At 42.4% G+C, this 16,267-nt stretch overlaps 1 protein-coding gene across 7 annotated transcripts; it reads right to left on the bottom strand.

Moving 5' to 3' along the window:
- Positions 1-1,887: 1,887 nt before the first annotated feature.
- mtf1 (metal-regulatory transcription factor 1) lies at positions 1,888-16,193 on the bottom strand. 7 transcript variants are annotated; one of them, XM_034232689.1, is made up of 12 exons: positions 16,124-16,142; positions 15,240-15,327; positions 13,846-14,374; positions 9,556-9,794; positions 8,655-8,786; positions 6,656-6,729; positions 5,943-6,076; positions 5,375-5,452; positions 5,121-5,220; positions 4,374-5,044; positions 3,913-3,982; positions 1,889-2,583 (listed from the first exon to the last, which is right to left on the bottom strand). In XM_034232689.1, the coding sequence occupies exons 3-12, from the start codon at positions 14,308-14,310 to the stop codon at positions 2,090-2,092; spliced, it is 2,457 nt and encodes an 818-aa protein (XP_034088580.1). In that variant the 5' UTR covers positions 14,311-14,374; positions 15,240-15,327; positions 16,124-16,142; the 3' UTR covers positions 1,889-2,089. The 7 variants fall into 7 exon arrangements, with proteins under 7 accessions (XP_034088587.1, XP_034088591.1, XP_034088595.1 ...); XM_034232681.1 differs by lacking the exon at positions 16,124-16,142 and adding an exon at positions 15,442-15,460; XM_034232696.1 differs by lacking the exon at positions 15,240-15,327 and having other exon boundaries at positions 1,888-2,583; positions 16,124-16,193.
- Between the last annotated feature and the right edge of the window lie 74 nt (positions 16,194-16,267).

Raw genomic sequence — 16,267 nt, 5'->3', positions numbered from 1 at the left:
ATCGAAGGAAAGCTTCACTGTTCAAAAGTTTGGCAGGAAAACAAAGAAAAAAAGGCAAGACAAATGATGTGACATGCACATTTGATCCTACAACCCGGATCCAATATATCTTCACTCGTTACGCTGCATATCCAGTGATGACTTTCCCAACAGACGGCTGTTTCTAGTCAAACAAAAAGCTTTTCTGTCTCGTTTGCCTCATTGTGATCTGCTGCTGTGTGATTGCCTGAGACTCGATGAAGATGAGCGTGTCGGCGTTTCAATGGCAGGTCTGTCTGAAGCGGAGACTGTGAAGGCAAGGAGGCTCACAGGACAGTTTGTAAGGCCGAGTAGCTCCACACTCTAGTATACAGGGCATAATGCCTACGTTCTATCATTGCATTGTGTCCCGTGTGAAACAATACTGTTGAATTATACTCTGAGCATATATATTTAGTTAATATGGGGACTGTACATAAAGCCCAGCTGCTTGATTCAACTAAACACAGCAACAACTATTCTGCATAAATGTGACTGTGTGAATGCAAGGATAGGATAGAGGGTATACATAAGCTCCAAACTCTGAGTAAGTAATTCAAAAGTCTATACAAAAATACAAATTCTAGAATAATCTACAAGTTTCTCAAAGATTTTTACACTGTACTGTATTTACACCATCTTTTTTTAAATGCTACTTTACAGCAGTTGTGTACAAAAAAGTCCGTAGTGGTTCTGCACCTCAGCCAACAAGCTGTCAGATCACTCACTTTACAAGTGTGCATTGCAGGGAAGAGTGCAGCCAAAGGCAGGGCGAGCGTGGGGCGTCTGGTGAGAGAGCGTTTGAGGAACTAATGAAGGGAACCAGGATCACTAATGACTTGATGCATCCCTGAGAGGGTCACAACCCTATAACATATGGGATGTTGACAGTAGTTCCTTACTGTTTCATGTGGACAATCTTTGCAAACAAGAGGATCCTTGAGTCATTTCTTTTACTGTGCAGTCTACTATAGAGGCCTATTTTCTTGCTTTTAGCAACACCGTTCTCAACAAAGAGAGAAGTAGGAAAACATCAAATCAGTAACACAAAAACAGCTCAACACAAAAGTACAACAATTGATTGGAATAAATTATTAGATTTCTCTCTGCTATCTTGAACATAATTGCCAGTATAATGAAAGAATCAAGTTTAAATAAATTAACATGTACAATTTTAAATTAGTTTAAGTTATAGGCAACTTATGAAGTATTAATTTCACTTAAAAACAGGCAGATTGGATCCCAGGTCATTTTCTCAATTGGTAAATAACAAAAAAAAATAAAGAAGGAATAATCACATTTTCTGGACAACACTAGTCTTCCTAGAAAACAAAAACACTGAGGAATTACTTCATATTGAGTATGAGGGGTGTGTGGCCAACCCCGTCAAATTCCTACTGGGAGCATTGCCTATTCAAATTAAACCCTCTAATATACAGTGCATTCTGGTCCGTTGCAGACCAGCTAGAAGCATTCGTGAGGACCTGTAGTACAGTACAAGGATATACAGACACGCTTTGTCTTCCTGCTCCGGTGTCTGACATTCAAGCCAGGAACATGGACATATTAAGTCATCAGTGCTTGGACAACACTCATTTGTTTTGATCGATTTAGAGTGAACATCGAGGGTTACCATGTACACTTTGATTATGTTCATAACAAGAGGATCTACTGCCTTTCCCTGCAATCATTAGCCACACACACACACACACACACACACACACACACACACACACACACACACACACACACACACCACACACACACACACACACACACACACACACACACACACACACACACACACACACACCACACACACACACACACACACACACACACACACACACAACACACACACACACACACACACACACACACACACCACACACCACACACACACACACACACCACACACACACACACACACACCACACACACACCACACACACCACACACACACACACAGAGAAGTGGCATTGCTGTGGAGGAGCACTTGAGAAGTGTGTGGATTGGCTGCCTGGTGATGAGCGGGCGCAGCGGGGAACACGAGGTGCCAGGCGCAGCTCTTCTAAGGATTGCCATCAGTGGTCATGCTGAAGTCATGAGCTTGTAGCAGCAGAGCCTCGATGGTGTCCTCCGTCTCCGGACTCTGCAGGGAGAGGAAGTCCGACACGTCCATGTTGGCTAACCCTTCAGACGAGGGAGGGTTCGTGGCCGTGCTGCTCACTATCGAGGAAAAAGTCTGAGCTCTGGAGAAGGAAGCAGAAGTGGGGGCCTCCGGTATCACCTCACCCACCTTTGAGGAAGACTCGGTGCTTGGAGTAGAAGTGATAGAGGAGGGTGGGTGTTGCAGAGGCTCTGGGGGTTGTGAAGGCGGGGGAGGGGGGGGAGGAGGGGGAGGAGGTGGGGGTTGCGGCTGTGCTGGGGCTGAAACAATGGAGGAGGCACTCTTTGAAGTCCTTTCTTTCGCAGCGTCCCTGCAGGCACACTGGCACTGGCAGGACTCCTCCTGTTTGATGATGATGACGGGCAGACTGAGGCCGATCTGCTGGACCGAGCTGCCTGAAAACACAAACACAGATTCACTGAAAACAGGAAGTACACAACTTTCCAAATCTCCTGTAAAGCATATGGAAAGAAAAGGACAATAGTTAGGATGAAATGACAGGGGGCCAAAAACAATGATGATAAATATATTGTCACGGTATTTATACTAAATGTAATAATATTAACATATTTATTAAAATGTCATTATGAATTAGTGTAGGAAGGTGTAGAGTCTGTACCCATACAAGTAAAAAAGCAAAAACAACAACAACACCAATGGATAATATATGGTGAGAATGGAAAGAACTCAAAATGATTTCATCTGTTACCATGGTATGGATATTTGTTAGGGATGCTCCGATCGATATCGGCCGATATTCACTCTCTGCCGATCGATCGGTGCTCTCTATAAAAGGCCGACCGTGAGAGCCGATCACATGACGTAAAATACATGACACTGTGCAAAACTAGCTCGCCAAAATGGCTTCACCGGTCTGGCAGTATTTTAAGGTTTTAAAAAGACAGTAAAATAGCGGAATGCAACGTGTGCGTGAAGCAGAAATCCTGCAGCTCCGCCCGCTGTGACGGACCGGTGAGCGGAGCAACACACACACTAAGAGTCAGACACACTTAGCTATTTGATCTACCTCTGGAACAAGCTAAACTAGTTATACATATATTTATTCTTCACTGTCGGGTCACTCATTACTGGATCAGTGAGCTGCATGAGATACTGACAGGCTGTCAGGAGAGGGAGGGAAAGAGAGGCTTCCGCTCATCTCTCTCGTGTTATTCTCCAAAGTTAATGCAAACTTGAATAATGTACTTCAGTTGAATGTAATAATTATGTTGTTTGTGGAAGCGCCAGTGAATGAGCCCCATTAACTGAGTATTAAATGGGAGATCCCCGTAGGCCCCGCCCACTCGATCGGATCGGTATCGGCCGATACTGATTCCGGCGATCGGCCCCAAAATTTGCGATCGGAGCATCCCTAATATTGGTATTTGTGTAATGTCACGGTCAGTTTCAAACTGAGAAGAAAGCAGAGGGACAATATCCCAGACCTCTTGAAAAAGCAAAGATCAAAAGTTAATGTTAATTATAAAATATTTAGTGGGATACTGTTGAACTGTTCTAGCACTGTGCATCAATAGAGGAAAAGCTTCTGGGCATGTGTGATTTAAATCTAGTGACAGAATGTTAGTGGAGCTCCCAGGACACCGATCTACTGTGTTATCTATCCCATTAAAGCTCAATTGCATTACATGTCAAAACAAACAAGTGATTCAATGACAGCCTTTTGTTCAATGTCCGACACAGGAACTACGGTTCAGAACTCTTACCCGCACTTCCTCCCACTGGTATGGCTGTTGTGAAGAAAACCTTTTCTACTTTTGCACCTCCTGGATGTGTCTGCAAACAAACATTAAACAGTTAAATCAGGATCAAAAAGCCAGGGACTACTGTAGAAACATACGGACAATACTTCTAACTGTATTAAAGGACCGTCTGCGTGGTCCAACTGTTTCCTTATCATAAGTAATATTGATCAAATTAACACTCATTCCTTTGCTACACAGTCATTTACAATAACAATTGATTTGTTAAATGTATACTCTAATTTAGTTTCAAACTGCATTGTGTGTTGCAAAGTGTAATCCTCTTACATGCACATTCTCACAATAACAAGAGAAAATGCAAATGATCCATGATTTGATCCATGTAGGGATGTGTTTTTAAACTTAAGGACGCATTGCACAATCATAACTGGTACAAATGAAACCTCTGTGGGAGCATTACTCACCTGGTCGGGGTTCTGCTGGCTGTTGGCAGCAGTGCTGAGGATCCACTGCAGGTTTTGGTCGGACATGACCAGGCTGGGCTGCAGCAGGTTGGAGGTGGAGCCTATGGTGATGGTGGCAGGGGTGGGAGCCAATCCCGAGCCAGGGTTGGGGACGGGGATGGAGACAGGGTTGTTGGCCAAAGGCAAAGGTTGAGCCACTGTCACAGCAGCAGTGTCTGCTGGTGGAGCTGTAACAGCCACAGCCACAGGGCCTGGTGGTGCTGCGGGGCCCAGCGATGGAGCCACAGGAGGGGATGTGGAGACGGCTGGTGGTGGAGGAGCAGGCGTGATGGCGTTATCCGACTGCAGGAATGTGGGTGGTATTGCCACAAAGTGCTGGGAGGGGGCATTGTTTGGTGCTTTGGCAGGTGCCCCCGCAGGTACATCAGGGGTCTGCTGAGGCCCGGTCACTTGAACGAAAGGTGTGGAGCTGACGGTGGAAGGGGCGGGGGCGGGGGGGGAGGCCTGAGAGGAGGAACTGTGGATGAGCCGTGCAGGAGCCTCCAGGACAGCAGTCGAGTGTGAACAGGAAGATGAGCAGGTGGGATGGAGAGAGAAAGAGATGAGAGACGAGCCGTCAATCCCTCCCCGCGGGGTCGTCATCTCCAGACTGAACGACTCAATAAGGCTCTCTGAGGAGAGAGGAAAAAACACATCAATAAACAAGAACATTCAAAACGACTTCATCAGGTTCTGAAATGTACTCACCGTGCTGATGGGCATCATCTTGGCTGACACTATTTTCAGGACTCTGGAACATGAGCTCAAAGATTTTCACAGGAGTCACATTGTTCAGGTCCAAATGAGCCTGTAATGAAATGAAAACTTAATAAACTCATAATTCCTAAAACAGAGACAGCTGAACTTGTTGCCAATATGGATGCCAGATTCTTGAATCTCTCGACAACTCTTCGGCTGCGTGAATGTCTGTTTGTCAAAGCTGAAGCGAAGGCCAGACTCACATTATGGATGTTCTCCCGGAGGTCTGAGTCTGTCGAGATGAGGCTCAGGTCACTGAGGCACAGCGAGTGATTTGCATCCTGTAATTAAAACATGAAGCAGACCCGATTAAACTCGACACTGTTGTTGTATTTAGCACAATTGTAAAATAATGCAACACCTGCTGAATAATAATGTAATTACCACACAAGCTAAACTCGCAGCTAATGCCAATCAATGACAATTATTCTTTAGAAAGCCGTGTCCATGTGTTTAGTTCGAGTGACTTCATCTAAATCCTTTTTTCCATTTAAAATGTGTGGTGTAAACATCTCAAACTCCTTTTCAGACTATGGCGACACCTTGCAGGTATACAGGTTTGAGTTTTGTTTGGCCAGCTCATGTCTAGAATACCTCACATCTAGTAGCAAAAGTTGACACATTTGCTTGAGAGCATAACACAAGTACTGTGTATGTGATAACATGCACTTGATGTCCCCACATCAAAAGAAATATAGAAGCGAAAGAAACAACATCTGAATGCAGTGAATAATATGAGGACCACAGAGTCATGTTGCGCTCATGACTCACTTCAGAGAGCGGATGTGTGAGGGTGACGGTGAAAGGCTGTCCTTTGTCGTGACCCCGGACGTGACTCTTCAGGCTGTACTGGCTGCTGAACGTCTTCTCACAGCCGTCACTGGTGCAGTTGAAAGGCTTCTCCCCTACAGAAGAGGAGGGGGGGGGGGGAGGGTAAGAGAGGTAAGAACTCACCTTTACAGCTTAATGAAACCACAGGAGTAACCGTAGCATATTTATACATAGGTGGAACATGAAAGGCAGATCAGAATATAGGAACTAAGTCAGCAAGTTAGACTGTTGATCACCTGAACTTTTGAAAGAACATCCATAACATTCATGTGTTGGCTTATAGACTATTCTGCACTATTTCTATTATATTCCATTTAATTGTATTTACTCGCACTATTTCATCTGTGTTATTGTGTTGCACTGTTGGAGGAGCCTGAGGTGTTCATTGACATAACTACACTGTAGCTATGCACACATGACAATAAAAGCCTTGAGCCTTGAATCTTCTTAATGGCTGCTCCTTTAAATAAATGCTGCACACACATTTGAAAAGGTAGACATTAGCATATATCTGGTCGGGCAATTCAAACCAACTGTGTGTGGGAGGGTTTGGAAACAATGTAAATGCAAATCAGGCAGAGCTGAACAAACAAATAAACATGTCCTCGTTCAAAAATATTCAAGGTTAAATCAAACAAATGAGGAATATGTACCTGTGTGTGTCCGTACATGTGTTTTTAGGTGATGACTCGCAGCAAAGGCTTTACCACAGCCATCGTGGTCACACCTGAGGGAAAAGAGGGAACATTATGTCAGATTCGCGATAAATAACACATACATTTGATCATTTTTCAGATTTTTCAATGCACCTGCTCAAATTAAAAGAACTTGACTCATGATATAGCGAACTATCACTAAATAAATGTGTTGAATACTAGGGCTGTCCCGAATACCATTATTCGGGCTCCGGATATTCGGTAGTAATCAGCAGCGAACCGTTTCGACACGTGTATTTCGGTTTATTCACGGCATTCTTTTTGTTATTCTACAGTATTGTTGTTTTATAGTTATTTGTTAATGTATACAATCCAATTTGTGTTCTTTGAAATTGAAAAGGATATTGCATTGTGTTTGTTACTTTCGTTGCAGTTGTATATGTCTTAATGTAATTTGGCTTGGCTTTCTATTTGTAGGGACATGCTTTTATTTTGAAGGAGAGTTAGCGCAGTTGACAGGAAGTTGTTGTTTCTATGGAAACAATGTGACGGAGATTAATGGAGAAAAAGTAATATCTACATATAAAGATGGAGAAAGTAAACGATAACGTTTATGGTTAAGTGTTAGCACCCCCCGAAGAGGCACAAGCGCTTACGTTGATAATGGAGATTTCAATACATTAAAAAACGAATATCCGAATAACGAAATTGAAACCCGAATAGTACTCCAACGAACGAATATTCGGGTACAGCCCTATTGAATACAGAGAGAGAGAGAGACACACTTGGTTAAACTTTTAAATACGAAAAAAACTATGTATTTGTATAAATCAGCAAACATTACAATACAATATGTATGTATTGAATGTGTGTGTGTATACAGGGGCGCCGTTTACCGACAGGCAAGTGCTTGGACCAGAAGGGGGCCCCCAAATAAGGTAGATTAATCCAATCCAACTTTATTTATATAGCACTTTAAAACCGACCAAAGTGCTGTACAGAGATACATAAAATATAAAATCACACAGCTCAGCCCACAAAACATAAAATAAATACATTTAAAATAAAAGATACAAACACAAAACAAACCAGAATAAACGTAACAATTTCATAATAAAAAAATAAATAAAAAAAGATTAAGAAGGTCCACAGCAACGACAACATGAAACACCCTTTCATTTACTGCAACGACATGTCGGGAAACCCCCTCAAGGGGGCCCCATGCATAGCGCCGAAATTGTTTCGTTGCTCCGCTCCGGGGGTGGGGGGGGGGACTTTACTGGCATTGATCCGGACCATTGACCTTGTATAAAATTCACAAGTGGACCTTTAACAAAAAAGTTTGAGTACCCCTGTCCTATACGATCATTTCCTGATAACGATGAAGCCATAGCCCCGCCTCTACCCACCTCTGCTGCTCACCCCCACGTCATTGCTGATCTGTTTCGCCAACAACAACAACAATGGCGGATCACAGGGTTGCTTTCGTGCTCCAGACGCTACTGACCATGCTACAGATGTTAGTGCAAAATCTACAGCTCCTCTACCACAACCATCAGCAACAAGTGGACATGGAGAACTACATGTTGCTAAATCCACCGCGGAGAATAAACAGAAGGGCAACCAGGCAACCAGGCAACCATGCTCGGGGGGGGGGTCTTCTTCACTGCTTTTGGTGTATTTTGTGGCGGAAGTACAGCGCCACTTACAGGCCCGGGATATGTACTACAGCGTTTCCAGTGGGTCGAGTGGTCTCGAGTGGACTGACATGTTTCTTGAGCCAATTCCGTGTGGACGGAAGACTTTTTTGATATCGCCTAAGGTTCGTTTTCGTCTCCGTGTAAACGTGACCTTAGTTAAACTTTTAAATACGAAAAAAACATTGTATTTGTATAAATCAGCAAACATTAAACTGACTAAAAGAGCTGTCTGTGAGTATCTATTAGTATCATAGCTACTAATGGATTAAAACTGGTGTGATAATGGAAATGCTCACCGGAACGGTTTCTCCCCAGTGTGTGTGCGAATGTGCTTCCTCAGGTCGCTCAGTGTGGTGAAGTACTTGGAGCATCCGTCTGATTCACAGTTGAATGTCTTGCCTGTGTGAAGTCTCTGGTGTGCTTTCAGTCTGCAGAGACAAGTAAGTGCTAAGTGTTATTAAACATGCAGTGGCAGTGAAAAAGGAAAGCTTCAAATATGAGTGGCATTGCAGATTGGCAGGAGAACCGAATCCACCACCAATGTGTGGCTTTGGTTCATTGTCCTGAGTACGACTATCTGACAGCAGTGGCACAGCTTCACCAAGCCACAGACATGTTGCCATAGAAACTGAACCAATACCCCCCCCCCCCCCCCAAAGTAAACTCGAGAGTGAACAACACAAGATCACAGCAACATTTAAACCGTTAAAACTCTATAAAAACAGGCTTAAAATGAATCAAATATAGAATGAAAGTGTAATTGGGCCTTATGTAGCATCATTATCTGCGGTTTCAAATTCGGACAATTCAGAAAACAGATGTTCCTCATTTATAAATGACACACAGAATCTTTTACTGGGATTGTCCCCATTGCAGGTTGCATGACTCTCAACCAGTCAAGTGTCAGTTTACAACCACAGCATTTATGAATACTTTAAATATGAACAACATGTGTTTTGTAAGGTCAACAATGTGTCTGTATGGCAACAGTATACACATTTAAATTATATTTAATGTTGTATTGTGTCAATCTCATATTGCAAAGTTAAACATGTCAGTACAGTGGCAACACAAGTCAATCAACTGTTCTGTAAGCAGTGTCTACAGTTTTTAAACACTGCTTACAGAACATATACTACTTATGATCTGAGCAGCAGCCATGAGTAGAAATAAAGCATAAGCTGTGTAAAGGCGTACCTGTATAACGTGTTGAAGGCCTTCTCACAGCCATGCACATCACACTCAAACGGCTTCTCCTTGGTGTGAACGCGGACATGGATCTTGAGGCTGTAGGAGGTGAGGAAGGCCTTCCCACAGCCCAGCTGATTACACACGAATGTGTACTCGCCCCGGTGCGTCTTCTGGTGCGTTCGCAGGTTTCCCGCCGTGCTGTACGTCCTGGTGCAGCCTTCGAACATGCACTGGTAGCGCTTCACCTGGAAGAGGAAGAAGACGGAGGGGATATCAGTGCCATGGATGAATTCAAGATCCAAGATTCAAGGCTTTATTGTCATGTGCACATTAGCTACAGTGTAGATATGGCAATGAAAAACTGAACGCACAGCTTCCTCCAATAGTGCAACATGAATATATTATATAGAACAAAACAGAGAAAATAGTGCAAGAGAATGTTTTGAGATGTGCAAGTAAATACAAATAAAATAGAAATAGTAGAAAAACTCTAGTGTATGCAATCATCCTGAAACTAAGGAGTCAAATCGAATGTCCTCTCTTAAAAATGAATGAAATCGAATGTAAGCCTGTATTTAAAAGCAATGCAAGTAAAAGTGAGTGAAAGCAATGTGAAATATGAATCCATCCAGGTATAAATAGCATTAAAAGTGTCAGTGTGACCTTTCAGTCGTTACTTGAACTCAGTGACTCAGCACATGGAGCGGGTGAACACAAAGGACAGTCATGATGACTAACCCCCACTGCAATATACATCCAACTCAATTCTGTTTCACAGCGCCAATCTCCACTGCAGTGTGTGGCGGTCTCCTGCTCTCTCCTCACACAAAAGCCCCGGGGCCGTGTGAATAAAGGCAGTTCATTCTCTGCCTGAAAAAAAATGCTGTTGAACACAAAGTCAGGAGGAGGAAGCTTGTGGCGGGCCAACAAAAGGGTCCTCTTTATCAGCTGACATCTTTCTTGTAACTGCTCTTGAATGAATGAATAAATCCACCATAAAATGACCCATCAAGATGACAGAGATAGCACACTGCTCTTTTACCCCTGGCCATATTAGAACAGGCTGCTGAGTGTAACATAAGAAAGAGAAAATGTCATGGTCACAGAATGTAATAATTAAAAAAACATTTGAAATATCTGCGCACAATTTCAAAGATAGCAAGGAAACTGAAATGACATGTTTTATGACTGAATGACACTTAGCAGTTAAATGCTACTGCATGATGACCATGATGAGAGGATGTGTTTGAATGGTAAATAACGACACATCGGTATAAACCCTACCCGGTTCATCCTTCGTTTGAAATGCTTTTCACCAGAAAACAATCTTAAACAAATCTAATCACTCCATGAATAGGAGGACAAGTTGTTGTTCATGCAGTGAAAGTGACACAGACAGAGCTGATTCAATCTCCTTTCAGTCTTAATAACAATCACTAATCTGAGTGATGGGTAATCGTCTACGGCCATTCATTCTGATTGCAGTGATGTGGGAGAGATGATTTGTTAAGCAAACATCCGTGCAGAGCTCCTGTAGAAGGCCTGCTAAAGCTTGTCACTTGTATTCATCTCCCACACCATCGTGAGTCCACCATCACTTCAATCATTGTGAGAGAGCATTGTATGCGGTGGTTTCCCACATACATAGTGGGAAAAGACTGAGTGTGTTTACAGAAAGAAATCACTCAGTGCTGGATGTTCAATGGCATTGTTTTTTCTTCTGACACTTGGTGAACAGGAGGCTGGAATCTTCTACGGTCACTCTTGTATCCTCTCTACTCGTCATGCTTGTCAAAGTGAGGCTTAAACCCTTCTGTGTGGTACAAACTGAATACAATGCACACGGTACAAGTTGCACCACAATGCAGTGTTTCTATATTCATATCAGCCTGTGACTGCAACACTGGGAGACTCCTTCAAAAAGGAAAATGCACGTTTATGTGTTAAATCTAAATAATATTTGACAAAGAAGCAAGATGGAGCTTCGTTTAGTTCTCCTAATGTCTGGCATGTGCAGTGAAGTTTATGGATAGTGAAGTATGGTGAATAGCTTAGATCATCGTCTTCTTGGAAATTGAATCTGTGCCTAGCAAATCAAACCATAATGTCATAACAATGACACTGGTAACCACAACAATAGATACAACAACAATGCAAGATTACATTCAGATTCAAACAAACACTGCAATACAACAGTAACACCAACAAATACGGGCCACACTCTACAGAGGTGGGGGTTTGCATTTTTTCGATCCTCGTGATATTATGCTGGGGGGTTAAAAAGCCTTACAGCTTCACACACACAGGACTCTGTACCCGCAACCTTATTTTCACTGAAAAGAGGGTGCGATACATCGACAATACTGTCCGTCATTGTCACAAATCACACTCGTGAAAAGTAGGTTCCTATAACCGTCCGTGGCTGTGTAATGTTTCACAATTTCAATACTCATTCTCCGTGCTATGGCAAAAAGGTTTTCTCCGTGCTTCAAACTTGACTGACACCAACTAGGAATCCCATAGGTCCCATGTACAATTCATTTCTCATCTTCATTGATCAAACAACGTTGGCTAGGTCATCAGAAAATAAACTATTTCAATCAGCACTGAAGAGAAAGTGATCCTTTGTCGGGCTCTGTATAATTAACATTGGATAAAAACACAGCACTCCACCTTCAGGATGATTATACTATGCACATGCAACTGTAGAAATCTCTCCATTGAAATAAAGTCTTAAAATATGAACACATTGAAAAAGAACAAAAACAACACGAGCGCATCGTTTAGGTAAATAAAGATGAGCTTTCCTGGAGGATATCCTAGCATGCTCCTTTTATAACTTTTATTTGAAAAGCAATGAGTAACCAGATTGATAGGAATCCTCTAAAAACTCTTCCTAACAATGGATGTTGAGGCAGCTTACTGGTCAGTTCACACACTGTTGCTGTGTGTAGCATTTCATTGATGGGATGTAATGTGCCTCATCTGAAATGTGAAACAACGGATTAAAAACTAGGGTTGCAAAAATCCGGGAATTTTCAAAGATGGAAACTTTCCATGGGGATAAACTGGGAATTTTCTAAATTGAAGGTTGGCTCTTCGTAGGGAACTTAGATATAGTTGGGGAAAGTATATTTGAGCATAATCTTGACTAAAACAAACAGATGCCATTCAAGTACACTTGAATATCCATGCCATAGCACACTGCTTACTGCATGGCTATTGAGAGCACACCCCCTAGAGGCACTGTGCATTCCTCCATCACATGCACACATGATTTCTAGAAGTCATATTTAACTCAACATTCATGTTTTGTTCTTCAATGAAACAAATGATTGTTCAATCAAATAATGAAAACTTGTTCTGTTCTACTTACAAATAAATCTGTTGAAATGTCCTGTTTTTTAATGAATCATTTTGCATGGATGTTTTCTTATGACAAAACTAAATGTTTATATTTCTGCTTGGTGGATATGACACAATTCGATTACTTTACCCTCAATTCCCAGCTTAACTTCCCATGGAAATGTACCGCCCCTTTGCAACCCTACTAAAAACACAGGGCTTTTTTCTTTCAGCACTCTTACTCAGCTGGGGCCAACTGCTGACACTCCCTGTCAGATGGTTTTATAGTCCACTTGCAATAACTAGACTGGGATAGCTGTCCAAATATGTCAAATCACCACAAGAACACGGAGAGTATGCAGTGTGTTGTGACTGAGTGGGCTTAGCTCAAGACTAGCAGTGGGGAAGCAGGGGGACACCATTAGCAGACACGAGCTGAACTATATCGCAATCAGCCATTCTTATATTGTTTAGCCCTATTTGCAATTGTACTCTGCATTCCCCCAGGGAAAGGCATATAAATAATAACACTTGTGTATTGTTACATTATGCATCTCAAAGTGTATAGACACGTTTAATCTTTAAAGTTTAAAGCATCTGCTGTTCTGTTTAGCAGTTAGCTAAAATGACACGAAGCCTGACCCTCCACATAACTAACCAAACACATCTAGAAATGATCCAGCTGCCCTCATTCTACCCTCATCTGTGTTGTAACAGGTGGGGAAATAAATGTACATAATGTGTTACTGAATTGCAGCACACAAGCTTGGTACAAAATGAAGAATTGCTTTTTTAAATCATTGTGCAGCTGTGTTCAGTCTGAACATTCAAAAGGAAAGGCCTCACTTTAGAGAATTCCACTAAAGAGATGCCCTTGGTGACCCAACAAGCAGAACATTTGTATGAAACTAGCCTTATATTCTTGGGAGGAGATGCACTTTTAGGGCTTACCTCTCTCATCTTGGTCTCGGGGCACTCGGAGTGCAGCGTGAGGGTGGCCCCCTCGATGTTGCGTGGCATACGGGTGGAGCCTGGATTTATCGTGAACTGGATCTGGTCTGGAGAAATAGTGTGGTGCACATAACCCTGTGACATCCCAACAGGGTCCGACATAAAAACCATAGAGCCATCCTCCTCATCTGCTTCCCCTTCAGTGAGGAAGGTGACCCCTTCCTCCTCCCCTCCACAGTGACCCTCCTCTTCACCTTCCTCATCTAGCCGGATAGGGTCCCGCTCAATGAGTACTGTGGTGCGGTCGTACACCCGACCAGATGACGACGAAGACTCGCCGAGCAGGTTATCATCTTTGTCAAAGTGGATCTTGTCTTCGTCTTCATCTTCATCATCCCGCCCCAGGTGTTCCACCTCTACCTCAAAGTACATCGTCGCCTCAGTATGAGGACCATTCTCACTCATGGTCCCTGGTGCCTCTCCTTCCTTGGCAAGGAGGACTGCACACTCACACTGTAGACGTTACAGCCTGAAATGTACATTTGAAAAAGTATTATTATATATGAATTATGGGAAGCTTTTGAAAGACATATGAAAACATTAAAACAGTACTTAAAAGACACAATGTGGTGTAGGAGGCTCATTGCAGGATTTAAAAAGAGTCTTATTTAAGTGTTGACTATGTTTTATATCATTAACCCATATTTGTAAACTAACTTTAGGCATTACATAAATGTAGGAGAGTAAAAGGACAATATTTACCTCTGAAATTACCTACTCAAGTACCTCAAAATTATATACCAGTGCATTACTTGAGTAAATGTACTTGGTTACTTTACACCACTGCTGGCGAGACACATCCTAAAAGATGTTTGCTATGTCTAGAGCAGGGCTTTGATAATACACTCAACACTAATGTAAACACGTCAAAGTGTCAATCAAAAGAAGGTCAACTATTTCCAGTAGGGAAAAGGGGAATAGTCCATAGTAAGCCAGCGATTATTAGGACACATTTTAGGGGAAACAAACGTTACTGAAACCAAACCGAGATCTAGAACTTTCTGATTTCGATGACAGTCACGAGACTACATCAGCGGCTAAACCCAACTAATAAACATGATTATTTCTAATCGATGAAAACTCCTCAGGTTACCTTTTTATAACACGTTATAAGTCTGAAAGATGTCACATTCACACGACAATGCCAGTTTACATTTCAGTACTTGACATGGCTAGCTAACGTTTAAAAACACAACAGTAGCTTGATAAACACGCAGTGATTCTCAGGTTTATAGACTGACAATACAGTAATGTTAACTTAATGTCACGGCACTTAGGTTAATAGCCTTCACTGTTAACAGGCTGTATACAAAAATATGCTGTTTGATACTGACCTGACGTTGTCTCACACAGTACATCTTGGTTACTAGCCTCAGAGATATGTCGCTAGCTTCCTGCTGCGAATATCAAACAGTAGGTCGTCTAGATTCAATAATATTATTATTAGCACTTCTTAACGTTGTGCGACTTCTTTGCACAGTCCACATAACAGTTGTGTATTTAGCTTGCGCGCTCCAGAAAGCAAAATATACGTACTAGCTTTAACGTTAGCCAAGTTATCCTGTTTTTCTCTGCACATGCATAGCTCTCCTAGCTAGCAACAGTTTTGACGTACAGCTAAGCTAGGGAGCCACATCAAGCCCCCAGGAAGTGCGTCGGACGTTGAAGCACATATTCGTAGTGGCCAAATGGTGGTACTACAACTCACTGTAAATCAGCGAATATATGTTGTTTAACCAAATACACTTAACAGCACGAACAGTTTCATAGCCCCTTATTTAAATCACTAGGGTATAATCTTTTAAGTAGCGCTGAAAGCGGAGATCCAGAGTTATTTTACTTCTCTATTTATCTGACTGAACCGAGAGCTGAAGATCGGAGGCGGGGCTTAAGGAAAACTCGAGTGCGCATGCTCCATGGGCCCACATACGGGTACTTTTTGGCTTCAAGCGTCAATGAGCAACTTTCATAGGAATTAACGGGGTCCCGCCTCCAACACTGTATCCCGTTCCCTTACACAGAGAGCTACATTCTGCTTCACAGCTAAGCTAGACAGTTAGCTAGAAACGTTAGCCAGTCGACACAGTTGACATAACCCATCTTCCCAGCAAAAATAACAAGCATCATGTTACCAAGTGCTAAACTGACTACACACAGCACTGCGCTAACGCTTCAGTTTAGTAGTTTCAAAAAGGAAATTACAATAACATATATTTACCTGTTAAAATGTAAGCCTTATCCCTATGCTTTGGATGTTTAGCACTTTCTTCCTATCCCCTCCCTAGGATACCAAACAACGTCACAGATTCACTCATTCGTGATGAATCATGGGAAATTAAAATAGCATTACTAATGTTTAACT

Source organism: Gymnodraco acuticeps, unplaced genomic scaffold (genome assembly GCF_902827175.1).
Source record: "Gymnodraco acuticeps unplaced genomic scaffold, fGymAcu1.1, whole genome shotgun sequence".
NCBI lineage: Eukaryota > Metazoa > Chordata > Actinopteri > Perciformes > Bathydraconidae > Gymnodraco > Gymnodraco acuticeps.
The sequence above is the reverse complement of the archived record's forward strand: the minus strand, read 5'-3'. Positions and strand labels throughout refer to the sequence as shown.